Source organism: Rhinatrema bivittatum, chromosome 6 (assembly GCF_901001135.1).
Source record: "Rhinatrema bivittatum chromosome 6, aRhiBiv1.1, whole genome shotgun sequence".
NCBI classification, from domain to species: domain Eukaryota; kingdom Metazoa; phylum Chordata; class Amphibia; order Gymnophiona; family Rhinatrematidae; genus Rhinatrema; species Rhinatrema bivittatum.
In genome coordinates this window covers 197,631,460-197,649,813 of record NC_042620.1, presented here as the reverse complement: position 1 = coordinate 197,649,813, position 18,354 = coordinate 197,631,460, and the positions used below count along the sequence as shown (strand labels likewise).

The 18,354-nt window shown below is 43.3% G+C and overlaps 1 protein-coding gene across 7 annotated transcripts in view; it reads right to left on the bottom strand.

Moving 5' to 3' along the window:
* The window catches only part of PIKFYVE (phosphoinositide kinase, FYVE-type zinc finger containing), a 404,626-nt gene that overhangs the window by 240,318 nt on the left and 145,954 nt on the right, over positions 1–18,354 (bottom strand). For all 7 annotated transcript variants that reach the window (XM_029606384.1, XM_029606389.1, XM_029606390.1 and 4 more), the window contains one exon: positions 10,414–10,543. In XM_029606384.1, the coding sequence (XP_029462244.1) occupies positions 10,414–10,543 (130 nt within the window). Of the gene's footprint in view, positions 1–10,413; positions 10,544–18,354 lie in introns of those variants that run through there.

The window sequence follows — 18,354 nt, the reverse complement described above, 5'->3', positions numbered from 1 at the left end:
ATTTTTATTTAAAAAAGCACTTCAGGACAGAAGCTATAGATCCTGTAGAACAAAATACAATGCTATATATACCCTTCAAAGAAGCAAAAGGCTTTTTAGATATTTACACTAAGTTTTGAGCCAATGAGATCCAATAAAACACTGATTTTTTTTGTACTCTCAAAGTACCCCTAACTAGCTGGAAAATAAACACCTAAATTTTCAATTTTTAAGCACTTAAGAACAGAAGCCCTAATTATATTAAAGCACTTAAAGGCATCCTACCAGTCAGACTGCTCGACACATCATCTCCTATTCATAACACCAATGCAGCAAAGCACTACTGCTAGAAAAGTTTTTACTAAAGAGGACATCTTATAGAAAATAGTTTAACCATATAATCATAGTCCCTGAAAGTCCACGGTTTATGTTTTTTTCAGTATACATGTAAAAATCTTTTTTAAAAAATATATTTCCCTTTCAGGAGTCTGAAATTGATGTTTTAGAGTTATTATTAAAAAAGCATATTGTAATGTATTCAGAAAAAAATCCATGGAAGATCTTTAAAAATCAAATATAGTTTTCTTAAAAAAAAAATATATCAAATATGCTCTGCATTTTGGCATGTAGGATATATATTAAAAAGTTGTGGGTGAGGCAGCTGCCTAAGCTGTGTGCCTTCAGTATTTTTATTTGAGGTTCTCTTTTACTTCATTCAGGCAATATACCAAAAAATATACCACATCATAATTTTTTCTTGAAGATATTCTATGAATTTTCTTCTAAAGATATTGCATCATATTTCTCAAGCTCTTTCTGAACCATCCAACAAAGATTCCTGTGTTCCATCCTACCCTCTCTACTTCACCTCTAGCCCCATACAAATTTCCCTCTCTCTCTTAGGAAGGTGGTGTCTAGCCTCTTGCTCCAGCACCAAGTTCATAATGAGGTCAGTAGGATCATCGCATAGGTGTCACAGTGAACTTGGTACAGTAGCAGAAGGAAGGTAAAGTGTACCTCCTTCTGCCTATAAGGGTGGAAGGAATGTCAGCGATAGGCTAAAGGGAAAGGTGTATGGTGAGTTGGAGATGCACGGAAGGTTCCAGAGGGGGAGCTGAGTGCAAAGTGAGCCTTTCTTTAACAGATCTGGGGTGGGAAAGGGGAAATCAGTGGCTATTAGAGGGATTCTTGCACAAGAGTTTGCCGGGGTGGAGTGAAGAATTAGCATTGGGACTGTAGGTCATTCTTGAATACATTGGGCCTGCCAGGTAGTGGGAGGAAGGCTGAGCACCAGCTTCTGGTGTGTAGGGTTATATAGCTAGATTTAGGACAATTATACCTGCACAAACAGGTCTGGGTGCCTTAACTTCCCTCACCCATGCTGTGCATTGTGTTGAGTTTTATTAGAAAAAATGATATATAGGTGGAAATAACAAACAGATAAACCATGCACCTGAGGTCACCCACATTTAAGAGTGTCTAAATTTAGCTACCTAGTGAAATTTAGGGAGCTAAATTAAGCTGCTCAGCCTCAGGCAGTTTTCAAAGGTGCTGATCAAGCCTCCTTACTCCAGAGGTTAGGCAGTTAGCTCCTTTGAAAATGGACTAGAATGGTGTAACATTTCAAAATGATATAGGGTAAAAATATTACTCTACTCACCAGCTTTCCTGCTACATGTAAGAACTGTGCCTGCCTGCCACCTTTCTCCTGCCAGGACCAGCTTTCTCTCCCCAGCTCCTGCAATCGAGCTGCCGCTTTGGCAGATAGCGTACCCGCCCCCCAGTGACATCCAAGGCGACGTCCTTCATAACCGGGCCCAGAACCCCAGAGGTGCTCGCACCTGCGGTGCCCACGCCCTTTACCTTTTTCTGTATTCTGCTACACTCCCAAGTCTATGCTTATCTCCACTATAACCAGCCAAGGTAGATATGGCTCATTCTGCCCAACATGTACCTTGCCTAGGCCGGACCCAGTACTCATTCACATTCCTTTATTACATTTCACCAAGCAACAGTCCAATACACTTCCTTCTTCTTTTAAATATTTCATTACTAAATATTAGATCCATAAAGAAAAAAAATCACCCCTCATATATGACATCCTATCTGACTCTACTATTGACTGTTTTTGTATAATAGAATCATGGACCAGCTCAGGAGATGAATCCCTCCTAAACCTTTGCTGCCCCAACAATTTCACTTTTCAATACCATCCTTGCACCACTGGTCAAGATGGAGGATTAATTATTTTCCACAAACTTTCCTTTACTTTCTCTCTACTTCCTGTGGATCTACCACCTCCATTTGAAATAATGTTAATTACTAGCCCACATCTCAATCTTTGCCCATCATACTGTCCTCCGGGACGTTTAACTCATAACTCATCGCCTCTACTCCAATACTTTGCCACTCTTTTACCTCATCCTGATAAAACAATTATATTAGGCGATTTCAACGTACATGCTGATTCAGTTCTTCTAGCTACCTCAGCTGAATATTTTCTGAATACCATGCATGCTTTAGAATAGAAACAATTCATCTCTGCTCCAAACCCCAAGGCTGCCTTTGACACTAGATCTGCTATTCTTAAACCCATCTTAATTCTCACCTAATACAAATTTCTCTCATACCTTGGTCAGACCACTACATTGTGAACACTATTAAAATTAATCAGTTACAAAACACCATTACCTCACCTATTGTTTTAAAGAATAAATGAAACACATTGATCTGGAGACCTTTGCTGACAATTTCTTACCATTGATTGATAACCTTCCTATGTCAGACCCTAATGAGCTAGTAGACACTTGGAATAGTGCCCTAACTAGCATATTAGACAAAATTGGCTCTTTTTATTTTTATGGTGTGTAGAGGTGCAAGTCAGCACCAAGGTTTACGCACACCTTAGTGGTTCATAAACGTAAATTATGAACTCTCGAAAGTAAATGGAAAAAAACACAAAAGCTCGGCTAATTTAGGCCCCTTCACCGCCAAAATCACACTTTACTGAACAGCCGTTAACAATGCCAAAAAAACCTCTCTAGATGTATCAAATTATCTAACAACCCAAAAATTCTATTCAATATCGCACGCAACAGGAAAAGTCATACTTACCTTAAAACAGACCAGCCTCTCGATTTATATAATTCATTTGGAAAGTGCTTTGAATCAAAAATCCATAAAACAATCAACTTTTCCAACATCTCTCCCAACTATATAAACCACCCCAACAACACAGTCCTGGGATACTTTTGAAACAGTAGCCAGCTCCAAAGTTTTACAAATCTCCAAAATGAAATCTTCATCCCATCCTTGTTCACCATGTCCCTTCAATCTTTTCAAAGCAATTAAGGAAGGCATTGCTCTACCCATTGCTAACCTGGGAACTCACCACTTATTTTTTTTATTTATCAGGTTTTATATACCGTCAATCGGCTTCAACATAAAGCCATCATAATGGTTCACAACATAGGAAGGTTGCAAACATTTTACAATGAATGAAAACAATGAGAGACATCCACTTATCACAGGTACTTTACCAGATTCTTTAAAAATCGCTGCAGTCACTCCCATTCTCAAAAAACCAACTGACAATCCCGATTTCTCTGACTTCCATCCCATTTCATCACTGCCATTCCTTGCAAAAATAACCGAATCAGTTGTTTTAAAACAACTTACTTCTTTCCTCGAACACTCACTCTTAGATCAATATCAATTTGGTTCCAGAGCCAACTATAGCACAGAAATGCTATTAATATCCAGCACAGACATTATCCACCATTGTTTTGACACAGGAACCTCATACATTTCAGTCTTCCTAGATCTTTCTGCTGCCTTTGATACCATAAACCATCAAATTCTACTTACCCGCCTCATAAACCAAGGAATATCTGGAACAGTTCACAATTTGTTTCAATCATACTTAAAAAAAAAAAAAAATACCAGCAAATATTCATAAATCAAACTCGTTCTACTCCTTTTCCTCTAAGCACAGGTGTTCCGCAAGGATCCGCCTTATCGGCCACTTTAACATATACCTCACACCCATTCGGTCAGCTATTGTCCACCCTGGGCATAACATATAGGATATACGTTGATGACATCCACTTTTACTTTCCAACCAAACATACCTGGAACGACACAGTTAAATTTTTAGAACTCTATCTACAGTTAAAAATTGGTTGTTATATAACAAGCTCAGCTTAAAACCTTTTGAAAACTGAAATACTAATTTTAGGAAACCCCCAATTCAACAATATCCCAGAATTCATTCTCAGACAATTCTACCATCAATATCACACAATGAGTCCATAATCTAGATATCATAATTAATCCAAAACTAGACTTAACTGCACATATTAAAGCATTACTCAAAACATCCTTCTACAAACTTCGCCTTCTCAAACACAAAACCTCTACTTGACTTGAGCCACTTTCACACAATACAATCACTAATTCTTTCTGGCCTAGTTTCTGCAACTTGCTATATCTAGGCCTTCCTCAATCTACTATCCGCCCACTCCAGCTTCTACAAAACTCAGCAGTGCGACTCCTATCCAACAGCAGGTCCTATGATCATATATCACCTATGATCATATATCACCAACTGCATTGGCTTCCTGTTAAATGGTGCATCCAATACAAAACTTTAACAATTATTCATAGCCTAATTTATAACAGTAACTCCACATGGTTATCTGCAGCATTGCATGTATACACCCCCTGCAAAAATCTAAGTTCTAAAAACAAGCAGCTCCTTTTACAGATTCCATCCCCCAACACAACAAGCCTAACTATAACCAGAGAGTAAGCATTTTCAATTGCAGACCCCTATTCACTGGAACTCACTACCTCCTGATTTAAGACTCACTGCCAATAAAAAAGATTTCAAAAAAGCTCTCAAACATTATCTTTTCTACAAGCTTTCCCAGACTTATCTATGTCATGACTATCCTTTTGTTTTTCTCCCCTTCTGATCACCGAAATGAAGTATTTTTATCATCTTATTTTTCATTATTTATTTTCTTAGCAATATTTAACTATTATTTTTAATATTTAAAACTATTTTAATATAATGATTATGTTGTCGATCTCATTTGCTTTAGTCCTATGTCCTAAATTACATTATGGATGTTTATTTGTAACCCGTAGTGAACTTTGGAGGGTGCAGGAAATAAATACTTTTTAAATAAATAAATACATAAATAAATATTACAAAGTATTAATTTTGCTACACTTCCATGAGTAATGTCTAAAGCTACTAGGAAACTGCACAGAATATCTACTGTCCCTGAATGTAACTCATATTGATGCTACCAATGAAAATGTGCAAGCTAAATCTAAACAAAAACAGAACTTAAGAAAAATTGCAAATATGAAGTCTGTTCCAAAGGAAGTTCTTTTTGAACAGGATTTACTTTGACCTGCTTCCCTGCAGCTGAGTGCTACACATGCCATAATAATCATCTAAGCTTTAGGCAGCACAAGTAGCTTACAGTAAACACATTGTAAAGAAAACACAGAAAATAGCAGTATACAAATAAATCAACTACAGTAATAAACAGAAAATGCAGAAAACTGTAGAAAAGCCTTAGAACTGCAAAATTTACAATTTTATCAAGCCTATATTTCTTCAGCAACTCTGCCAATGTTTCATATAGCAAATGTTGCTTACCTGTAACAGGTGTTCTCACAGGACAGCAGGATGTTAGTCCTCACATATGGGTGACATCACAGGATGGAGCCCAATCACGGAACACTTCTGTCAAAGTTTCCAGAACTTTGATTGGCCCCTACTGGGCATGCCCAGTATGGCACTAAACCTGCAGCCAGCAGGGATCCCCCCCTTCAGTCTTGTTACAAAGCTACAGGCAGTGCCGAAAAATATAATAAAACGTTACGAACCCAACACGCGGGGCGGTGGGTGGGTTTCGTGAGGACTAACATCCTGCTGTCCTGTGAGAACACCTGTTACAGGTAAGCAACATTTGCTTTCTCACAGGACAAGCAGGATGGTAGTCCTCACATACCGAGCTGAGGATGGCCGAGCATGCACCAAATGTACACAGACATGCAAGGCACTAGGCCTAGGATGAAATTTGGCCGAGGGCATCCTGAACCCCACCAGGCAGGCGGAAGGATGTTTGTACATCACGTTGTAAATAGGATGCGTAAGACAGACTGGCCGAAGATGGAATCTTGTCTTCCGGCTTTGTCTAAGCAATAATGAGCTGTAAAAGTATGGAGAGAACTCCAAGTGGCAGCCCTGCAAATGACAGGGAGCGGCACAGAGCGTAGGTGTGCTACTGAAGTTGCCATGGCCCTCAAAGAGTGTGCTTTAACACTGTCTTGAAGTGGAATGCCCACTTGCTGATAGCAAAAGGATGTGCAGTCCACCAACTAGGAGGAGAGAGTCTGCTTACCCACAGGCTGCCCCAATTTGATGGAATGGAAAGAGACAAATTGAGAGCTTTTCCTGTGGGCAGCTGTATGATCTAGGTAGAACGCTAGAGCCTGTTTGCAGTCAAGGGTATGCAGATCCTGCTCTCCTGGATTGGAATGGGGCCTGGGAAAAAAGGTAGGTAGTATAATGGATTGATTGAGATGAAATTCCGAAACTATCTTAGGCAAGAATTTAGGGTAAGTGCGGAGTACTGCCCGGTCCTGCAGAAGTTTAGTGTAAGGCAGATAAGTAACTAGAGCCTGCAATTTACTAACTCTGCGAGCGGAAGTGATTATCAGAAGGAAAATCACTTTCTGGTGAGATATCGAAGGTCACAGGATTAAAGAGGCTCGAATGGTGGTTTCATGAGCCGACCCAAAACTAGGTTGAGGTCCCAAAAAGGGGCCGGAGGACGCAAAGGAGGCTTGAGGTGAAGCAAACCCTTCAAGAAGCGTGTTACAAGGGGTTGTGCTGATACGGGTACATCCCCGACACCTCTATGGAAGGCGGCTACTGCACTACATGCATCCTGATGGAGGAAGTTTTTAGACCTGACTCTGACAAGTGCCAGACATAGTCCAGAAACTTCATGATTGGACAGGTAAAGGGGTCAAGGGACTGAGAAGTGCACCATGACGTAAACCTGGTCCATTTGTAAGAATAAGATTTTCTTGTGGAAGGCTTCCGGGAAGCAATCAGGACACGGGAAACTGGTTCAGAAAGGTTAAGTCGCTGAAGGATTAACCTTTCAACATCCATGCAGTCAGGAACAAGGTTTGAAGTTTGGGGTGGCATAGGCACCCGTCGTTTTGAGTGATTAGAAGCGGGTCCTTTCCCAAGGGAATGTGCCTGCGAATGGAGAGATCCTGAAGTATTGAAAACCACACTTGGCGCGGCCAGTGAGGTGCTATCAGGATCATGGTTCCCTTGTCCCAACGTAACTTCAGGAGAATCTTCAAGAGAGGTGGAAGTAGAGGGAATGCATATAGGAGACTGGATGACCATGATAGGGAGAACGCGTCTCTTTGTTGATGGTGTTGGCTGCGAGTGAGAGAGCAGAAATTGTCTACTTTGCAATTTTGAGATGGCACAAAGAGGTCTATTTGAGGATAACCCCATTGTTGGAAGATCGAGTTTGCTACTGAGGGGTTGAGAGACCACGCGTACGGTTGAAAGGTGCAACTCAGCTTGTTTGCTAACACACTGTCCACTCCCGGCAAGTAGGTGGCCCTGAGGTACATCGAGTGGGAGAGGGCCTCCGCCCATATCTGTGCAGCTTCCTGAAACAGAAGGTATAAGCCCGTGCCTCCTTGCTTGTTGATGTACCACATGGCCACCTGGTTGTCCGTCTGGATCAGGATGATTTGATTGGAGAGGTGATCCTGAAAGACCCTGAGAGCATATCTGATTGCTCGAAGCTCCAGGAAATTTATTTGGTGTTTGGCTTCCTCTGGAGACCAAGATCCTTGGGTCTGCAGATTAGCCACATGGGCTCCCCAACCGAGGTTGGAAGCATCGGTGGTGAGTTATTTGAGGGTCTGGAACCTGGAAGGGTAAGCCTTGGAGGAGATTGACCTGATTTATCCACCAGGCGAGAGACAGACGGAGTGAGTCGGTTACATGGACAATGGTCGATAGGGGCTAAATAGATTGAGTCCATTGTGACCTTAGAGTCCACTGCATGACTCATGGCCAAGTGGGCCATTGGGATGACCTGAACTGAAGACATCATGTGTTCCAGGAGGATGAGAAAGTGGTGTGCAGTCATGGAATGCTGAGACTGCAGCTGGTGTGCAAGAGACACGAGAGTGAGAGCTCGCTGTCGAGGCAGAAAAGCCTTTGCCTGCAAGGTGTCCAAGTCTGCCCCAATGAACGATAAGGTTTGAGATGGGACTAAGTAGGATTTGTCGTAGTTGACGAGAAATCCTAGCGAAATTAGTGTGTAAAAGGTAAGATGTAGGGACGACAGAGCAACTTGCTGAGTGGGAGCCCTGATTAACCAATCGTCTAGATAGGGGTAGACCTTCCTCAGGCCGTAGGTCGATGCTGGCACAAAGATGACGGTGCCAGTTCTGACTACTTCGATGCAATAGACTGCGTCGGGGTTTGAGCACAGAAGCGAAGTTCCATCTTCTCCATTCTAGCCTTGCGACATTTTGGTGTCATTAGGGCACATTTGGTGCAGGTTAGGACATCGTGCTCACATCCGAGACACATTACACAGACTTTGTGAGGGTCTGTAATGGACATGGTGCGATTACAGTCCGGGCACCGGCGGAACCCCATCGCCATGGAAAAAATTGAGCCGCGGTACGGTGAACGGCCAGTAGGCCATGAGGGCCAAACTTGACGGTAATCGACGGGAAATGGATAAAAAACTTACCGGAGTACTGCGGCTTGAAAAATATGAAGGAGGGATCCGTGGGGTAAATTAAATTTGAGTAATTCCATGAGGAAAATTCTTGCCAGGAATCTCTATAGAGCTCCTTAACCACATGGCTACTGCTGCGCGGAAAAAAGAAGACTGAAGGGGGACCCCTGCTGGCTGCAGGGTTAGTGCCATACTGGGCATGCCCAGTAGGGGCCAGTCAAAGTTCTGGAAACTTTGACAGAAGTGTTCCATGATTGGGCTCCATCCTGTGATGTCCCCATATGTGAGGACTACCATCCTGCTTGTCCTGTGAGAATATACAAGACATCTGCTCTTACTGGTTGAGGTAAACAGTCAAAGAAAAGGGTCATACTGTTAAGGTGAAACCCTGGCACGGACTAAAACCAGGGCTCAGTTCTGGGGTTCGGGATAGGAGTTCTCACTCTCAAGCTGGGGTACCTGAATCAAGGGAAAGGAGAAGAGAAGAAGGCAGACTCAAATAGCCCCAGAAGCCATACCTCTAGTTATCAGGGACTGGCTGGAGCTCAGTCAAAGACGAACAGGAAGCTGCTCGTAGCAACTTGAAGGGTGACTTTCCCTCTTGCTATCGGATTTGCCACATTCCTTTCCTTGAATCTCCAGTCTGTGTGTCAAAACTTTGGTTCCAGTCTGTCACTACAAACTTTAGCTCAAACCTTTCCGCTCCTTCCTGCAGTTCTACCAGTCACAGAATTCAATGGTTTTGCTATTGTTTGTGACCTGGTTTCCTGACTCTGGCTCCTGACCTACAAAACCAGCCTGCTTCCAGGACCTGTTCCAGCCTTCCAACTTGCACAATGACTCCAGTTCCTAGCCCGCAGCTTAAGCTCCAGATCCATTTCCGCTTCAACTGTTGATCTTGTCAACTCCATAATTCAGGTCTCTGTCTACTTGAGTGAAACTATTGCCTAACTGTGCCTGATCCAGGAGCCTGAGGCTTGGCTCCTGCCTGAGCCCCATAAGCACCTAAAGGGCTTATGGGGCTCAGGCAGGAGCTTATGGGGGAAACCAACAGTCATGCCTATAACTTTTTACCTGATCAGCACAAGATGTTGTCAATATCGTCAATTCCAGTCTAGTCTCTGCTGTCTTAAAACATTTCTTCCATTTTATATTGCTCCATCTTACATGAGCTCAGGGCAATGTACAACACAAAAAGCAGCAACATTAAATACATAAAAATGAACAGTATAAAAATATAGAATACAAATAAAAATTGATCCCATTAAATATGGACTTTACAATGTTACCAAAGTGACACATTTCAGGCTCGCAAGTGGAAGGGGAATAATACGCATACTGTCAGGATAATCATTGGCACTCTGGGACAGATACCAGTTTAAAGCAGGGGTTCCCAAATCCATTCCTCGAGGACCAGAAACCAGTCGGGTCTTTCAGGATTTTCGCAATGAATGTGCATGAGGTACATCTGCATGTACTGCCTCCACCGCCTGCAAACTTACCTCATGCGTATTCTTTGTGGAAATCCTGAAAGCCAGACTGTTTTGCAGGCCTCGAGGAACAGATTTGGGGACCTCTACCTTAACAAGTCAACGTGAAGGATTGGCTTTGCTCTACTTACAGAAGCCTCTCCATAGCTTGCTTCTCCCCATTCTCCTCCCTCAGTTGATCCAGGTTGCTGTGGTGCCAGCCCAAAGGAGTGAAAAGCATGTCCTTGGATTTCTCCTCTACCCTCCGATTGAACAGAGACTCTTAAAACAAAGAAAAGAAAAACAAATTCTAATAAACTAGATAAAAGTCTGCTAAGAATTTTAACTGTTTTAAAACAGAGGTTCTCAAACTGGGGGTTTGCATTCACTACTGGGTCCCAGAAGACTTGGAGATGAGTCGCAGAATAACCCTCCCCCCCCCCCCCCCACCCCCACCACCGTGGTTACAACTCATTTTATTTTGGAGTTTGCTTTTTGATTATGTAAAAGCTGAAACATGCATAAGGAGTAGATACGTTTGTGAAGCACTTTGGCAGGAAACAGATTATGACAAAGGCTCCTGGGTAGCCTTTCTTCAGAAATGTAGGCAGATACAAAAAGTTCACTATCAATGGATTTTAATCATAGCAAATCCTCAGACACAACATTTCTTAAGACACAGATTTATTATGTATTTTAACTGAGAATAAAATACAATTATAATGCACGTACTATGGGAAGAACTTGGTACCTGATCCACTAAGGATTTTTCCTCATAGACACAAAATGGGAGAAAAGCCTTCAAGAATCTGGCCCTTGGTTTGAAAATAACACTTTACCCTAACCTTTCATCATTTAATCTACCTATAGATGGCGAAAATCGCCATCAGGAGAACTATTAAAATTGAGGGACAAATGAATAAAGTCTTTGCTAGACACTGGATTGCACCTTGGGGAAAATTGCAGTCAACCCTGTCCATTAAAAATTCTCTGCATTAAGGATCATAATCTTATAAATGGTGATTTTTGCATCAAATTCCTATTCTACCATTACAAATTAAAGTGTTTAAAGGGCATAATTCTCAAATAGATTACAGATAATGACATGTTAAATAAACAGTAAGACAAGAAAGATTGTGTGTTGTCCTGCAACACAAAACTAGTGAAAGCTGCTGAATAGAAGGCATAAGGAAAAAAAAAAGCCTTGTGAGTTTTAAGATTTAAAAATCAAAACTGTTTTTAGGTTTCCATGACAATACATCCAATTATCCTTAAAAGCACAAGTACAATAAAACAATACTGCATGCGTTGCCTTGCAGATCCTGGTTTGTGCTCCTCAGGTTGGCTGACACTGGGGATGCTGTGGATGCAGGAGCATTAAGTAAAAGTTTATGCTCTAGAAGGAAAAAAATTGAAGTAGCAAAAAGTCAGAAAGCTTCATGTGTCAGGAAATCAAAGCAAGATTCCAAAAATGTTTAAAAAAAAAATTACACAAGAACATTTGGAAGTAATTTCATGCTCCAATATGTGGAGATTTTTTGCATAGGTTTGGGAATATTAACACTCTCCCTCCCAGAGAAAGGTAGTAGAAGCTCAGATGACATGTTCTGTTAGGGTCATGAGTACCCTGAAAAATCGCTTGCCTTCCCCTTTCCCCCAAATAGCTTAGGCAGGTTTCTTTGGACAGTGGTTCCCAGCCTGTAGTCCGCCGCCTCTAGGGAACTGTGAGACCATAACAAAGGATCCACCACCGAGTCTGATTGTGCATCAGTCAAGCAGTCCTGAGGAGAGGAGTGGGGAGAATAGCTATCAGGAGTCAGTTCAGCACTGAGAGGTGGAGCACTGCTGCTGCAAGCCCATTCCCACAGACGAGAAAGGCAAGGAGCAGGGTTGTCAAGGAAAGCAGATCAGTCTGAGATCTGGCTCCTGCCATGAGGAGAGTCCTAGAAGTGCACACCACCACCAAAAGCCTAGCCCTGCACTGAGAAGAGGAAGCAGCAGTGCACACAGGAGAGAAGAGGAGGGTGGCTGCTGCTGGCAATGCGATCCTGCGCTGAGAGGAGCAAGGAGGCCAGCTGCCGTGAAGAGCCAGATCCTGCTACCAGCAGAGGCCTGGAAGAAAACATCATTGTTGGAAGCTCAGTCCAATTGTGAAAAGAGGAAGGAGCAGTGTCGCAATGAAAACACCTCAGACGGTCTTCAGGGTGAAGCGTCTCTCCCAGGTTTTTGGGAAGGCTGCTCTTTTATTGTAAATGATCTCATAGCATTTGATACGTCACATATTTTCCTGCTACAATATTTCCACATAAATGTTTATGCTGACCTTTTACTATGTGGGTGCAAGTGGGCAGTAGGTGCAAGCGGTCAGTCTTCAGGCAGGGAGGGGGGAGGTCATTAGCTGGTGAGCTATCTAGGTGTGAAAAACCACATAAATGCAAGTAGGTCATGAGCTGCTGCAAGAGCTTTGCACTAAATATGTTTCCTGCTGACTTCCTGTTAGCTGGAGGCTGTTCATATGCTGCGGTCAGAGTATGACATTTTCTTTACACTAAGCGTAGGTTTAGACATGGGAAAGACGTTGGCCTTCTGACGTGGCGTGCCATCAGTCAGAGAAGCCAAACGCCCAACCCCCACAGAGCAGAATGCTGAGGAGAATGGAGGAGGGCAGTGGCTGAGTACACACTATCAGCTACTCTGGTCCCTGCAGCCTTGACTAAGGGAGAAAGTGAGTACCAGGATGAGGGGAAGGGCCACATCAGGCAAAGGAATGGGGGAGGGAAGGGAAGGTGCCATGAGGTGAGAGGGGGGGGGGGGGGGGGGAGAGAGGAAATGGGGAGTAGAAGGGAAGGTATTGTTGAAAGTGGGGAAGATGTAACACTCAGGAAAGGTAAATCTAAAACCACAAAGAGCAGTACTGCGAACCTGTTAGATTAATCACGTAAAGATACAAAAGGTATCGCCACAAAAGTTTTTTAATGAATAAAGGCTTTCACCTTCAATGTATAGAAATGTATTGTAGAAAATATTTTATAAAACAACGGGATCGCATCAGCAAGCCTCTTGACGACGTGCTCGGTGCAACCAAGCCGTCCGGACTTTTTAGGTCCACCATCCGGCGGTTATACCGCCGGATGGTGGACCTAAAAAGTTAACAAAACAAAGGATCGCAAGTGATAGATAAGACCGGACGGCTTGGTTGCACCGAGCACGTCGTCAAGAGGCTTGCTGATGCGATCCCGTTGTTTTATAAAATATTTTCTACAATACATTTCTATACATTGAAGGTGAAAGCCTTTATTCATTAAAATTTTTTTGTGGCGATACCTTTTGTATCTTTACGTACACTCAGGAAAGGGACATGGTAAGGGAAAGTGGACAGACGGGAAGGGGTCACAGGTAAGGGGAAGCAGACAGGAAGCATGAAAGAAGGCGCTTGAAAAGGGGCTCAAAGAGGCAGCATTCAGCAAAAGGCCATGAGTAAGAAGAATTTGGACAGAAGGGAAGGAGCCATGGGTGAAGGACATGAGGAAGAGAACAGAGGGTAGGAAGAAGGGGGGCAAAGTGCTAAAGAAGGGGCCATAGAGAGAGGATGTGAAACACAGGGGCTGAGAGGAGAGGACAGGAGAAATGGACCATAGGGAAGGGCAAAAGGAAGAGGACAAAGACTCAGGAGAAAAAGGGAAGGCACGAGGGTCATGGATTGTATTACTAGCAGGTGGCTACTAAGATCAGGAGCTCCCCCGACCTGACAAAATTCTGATTAAAATCTGTCTCTTCTGTACAAAAATGAGTAACTCAACTAGTATGGCCAGAAGTCATCCTTGCCTGCTTTTTAGGCAGATCAAACTCCTAAAACTTAGAGATCTGGTAGGTCTCTGATGCTGGAGCAATCCAGCCAGGGAGAAGATTCTATCTCAGAAGAAGAATGGTCACTTAACAGCAATTCCATATGATGCTACTAAAATAATCCAGGACATGTTCAAGAAACTCTTGGCAAAACTTACCTCTGATATTAACAATCTGGCACTAGTGGTAGAAAAGTGGCTCAACTTGTATCCAGAGTTCAGGGCGACTGCACCAGAATTACCGAGACAGAGGACCAAATGGTGGATTCTAGAGATCTCCATCAAAAGAGGCTCGAAAAAAATAGATAACCTGGAGAGAAAACTGGCTATAAACGGGTGAAAAGAAATTGACGACACTGAAAACACAGGGAGACAAAGAAACATTTGTATTGTTTTCCCACAGCAAGCTGAAGGACCTGACGTGGTAAGTGTTTTTTCAAAGTGGATTCTGGAGGTGCTGGGCCTTGGAAGTTAAAGGAGGCCACATGAACCTGGAGCACTTGCACAAGGCCTTAACCCTTCCTCCTGTGCCGGGAAGTAAGTGCTATAATTCCACATTTACACAACAATGCTGATAAGGCTAGAGTGATGGCAAAGGCACAGCTTTCTCTCAACAGCCATGATCAGCAGAATTCCATATTTTTTTTTCACAATTTTTTGCAAATCCTGCAGAAAAAGAATGCCAGTTTCACTGAGGTCAAGAAAATGCTGCAACAGCATATGGCTTGCTGCATGCAAAGTTATCCCTATCTCATCAGATAACCACAGTCCATTCTTTGACCCAATGGAGGCTGTGAAGATTTTTGGTCGGACTGAAGAATGACTCTGCTTAAATAACTCCCGGATTGCATTCACAGAACAGCAGTGAGTAAAAATAAAATGGTTTTTTTTTTGGTTTTTTTTAATATGACTTGAAAATTTCTCTAATTAGTAGCTTTCCCACTGGAAGCAGCACATGACGACACCCGGTCGGGGGAAACTAGAGAAGTGACCTTATTTTCCTTATGATAAGCCAGAGGAGTCTAATTTTTGTGCTTAGTTGTTCTTTGGACCTTTTCTGTTTTCAATCGACAAGATTAATGTTCCTGAAACAAAGGGCATGGAGGAACCATTCTATCCCTATGGCCGGTGTGGTTATAGGAAATTTTAATCTTCACAAAACTGAATTTCAGTTCATAACAATTCCTCATTCTGGTTATTTCTGATATTCATCCAGATCGGAATGTTTTGTTCCTGGTAGTGTTGCACCATGGCAAGTTCTCAGACACCTACATGTGGAGACTGCAACAGGCTACCTTCCATGAATGTTTACAGAATTTTCTCTAAAATCTAGTATCTGCACAAGTTAATATTTTAATAAGCCTGATCTTTATAGACTCCACAACATAGGTTTGGATTTCTGTTGCCTAATTCGGAATGGTTCGGGAGAACCAAAAAACGATTTAATTTTTTCCAAAATTTCGGAAAAAATGCATTTTTGATTTAGCACACTAATGGGGAGTTAGCACACACTAAACTGAAAATTGGGGCCCCAGAGAAAAAAAACAAACCCGACCCGCAGGAAAAATGAAATTCCCGCAGGGGGGGGGGCCCGAAACGAAGCCAGACACAAAATTCAATCCCAAAGTACATCTCTATTAGAAATGTAGATAACAGGGTGGCTGGTGGACATGAGGACCGCCTGGTAACTTGCCTGCCTGGTGTGAAGGTGGCAGACTTCACGCGTCACCTAGATAGGATTTATAGACAGTGCTGGGGAGGAGTCTGCTGTCGTGGTACATGTGGGCACCAACGACATAGGAAAATGTGGAAGAGAGGTTCTGGAAGCCAAATTTAGGATTTTAGGTAGAAAGCTGAAATCCAGAACCTCCAGGGTGGCATTCTCTGAAATGCTCCCTGTTCCATGTGCAGGTCCCCAGAGGCAGGCAGAGTTCCAGAGTTTCAATGTGTGGATGAGACGATGGTGCAGGGAAAAGGGATTCAGTTTTGTAAGGAACTGGGGAAAATATTGGGGAAGGGGGAGACTTTTCCGAAAGGATGGGCTCCACCTTAACCAGAGTGGAACCAAGCTGCTGGCACTACCTTTCAAAAAGAAGATAGAGCAGCTTTTAAACTAGAACAAGGGGGAAAGCAGACAGTCACTCAGCAGTGCATGATTCGGAGAAATGTATCCTTGAAGGATACTAATGAAACAGGAGAGTTAGGGCATCCCAACAGAGAGGTTCCAATAAAAGCAAACGCAGTCCATGTGCCTATATGTAAAAAAATCACCAAAGCTAATGATTTCCAAATTATCCCTAAGAACTGAAAAGCAGGTTGTTAATACAAACAAAAAACACACTAAGCAGTAAGATGGGAGAGTTAGCGTATATCGCTGTAAATGATGAGATTGACATAACCGGCATCACAGAGACCTATGCTAGAGACAAAGTTCCTGGCTGTAATAAATAACTGCTTCATGGAGCAATTGGTTCAGGAACCAACATGAGAGGAGCTATTTTAGATTTAATTCTTAGTGGAATGCAGGATTTGGTGAGAGACGTAATGGTGGTGGGGCCACTTGGCAATAGTGATCATAACATGATCAAATTTAAACTAATAACTGGAAGGGGGACAATAAGTAAATGTGCAGCTCTAATACTAAACTTTCAAAAGGAAAACTTTGATAAAATGAGGAAAATAGTTAGAAAAAAAACTGAAAGGTGCAGCTGCAAAGGTTAAAAGTATTCAACAGGCTTGGACATTGTTTAAAAATACAATCATAGAGCGCACAGTCCATATGTATTCCACACATTAAGAAAGGTGGAAGGAAGGCAAAACGATTACCGGCATGGTTAAAAGCTGAGGTGAAAGAGGCTATTTTAGCCAAAAAAAAATCCTTCAAAAATTGGAAGAAGGATCCATCTGAAGAAAACAGAGGAAACGGCAACAAGCACCGTATCATTCAGAGGAAGCAGCGATGCCCCACTGGGGATCGAATGCCTCCCGGAAACAGATGTTAGCTGGGTCAGTAATTCACCGCTAAGCACACTGAGCCGTTCCAGCAGTGGTTCCAGAACGGAAAGCACGGGCTTTTTTTTTTTTTTTTTTACTCTAGGTGCCACTGGCACAACTCCCTACAGCATTCGATCCACTGCCAGTTGGACTCTTCTTCTCCAGCTCCTCCTCGAAAGTTGCCGATGCCAACACAGACTGGGAGGCGTGAGGAGTGGCTAGATCTTCACGGATCCCCGAAGTGGATCAGTGACTGGCATCAGGACCAGTGGAGACTGTCACAGACCCCTAGCATCGATGGAGGATTGGCACCCCTCGCCGTGGGGTCGCTTTGGGGGCATCACGGCATTAGCCAAAGCGCCCCTGAGCCTGGCACCGTGCATCAAAGGTGCAGATGCTTCCTTCTGTGCTCGGCCCAGACTTTCCCCAGGGATAGAGGTCGATGATGAACCTGACGTCCTAGACCTGGAAGAGACCAACAGGGGCCGGCCCCAAGTGCTCCTATCTGCCGGCAGCATTGACGGAATCGATGGCTTTGCTGACAGTGCAGTGTCCATCGGTGCGGCTCCAAAGTCCATCAGTGCAGATATCGCCAATGCAGACATCGATGGTTCAGACTTCCTCAACCTGAAAAGTTTCTCCATCTTATCGAGTCGAGCATGACGTCCCTTGGGCGCACAAGCGGCAACCCCAGACTTCATGTGTTGCCCTCAGGCAGAGGATACATACCTCATGAGGTTCCATGGGACATGATCCTTGGACACTGGAGGCATCGACGAAAACCAGTCAAGGTCATGACAAACTAAAAGAATGGGGATAAACGAGAGCAGTGACGGTGGGCGGTTGAAGCCGGCAGGAATCAGAGGCTCCGCCGCCACAAGGGGAACGGAGTGAAAATAAACTTACCGAAAACACCAAAAAGCCTGACTAAGGAGCCTACAGGGAGGCACCGTGAGGGACCCAGCATCAGAGAAACACAAAAAACCCCCCAAAATTAACCGGTGAAAACGTTTTCCAAGGCAACTTCCAAAGGAAAAGCCTTGAGCTCACTTAACCGCAAGGCAAAAAGCTGCACGGGGGGGGGGGGGGGGGAGAGAGAGAGACTGAAGAGGGACCCCATGTGGACACTTGGTATAGGGCAAAAGGGGATAGCTGCATTCAGAAAGGGGCCATGGGCGAGGGGAAATAGGTAGGAGGCAGGATTAAATTTAAACAAAAAAAAAAAAAAAAAACCCCACCACATGGGGGGGGAGG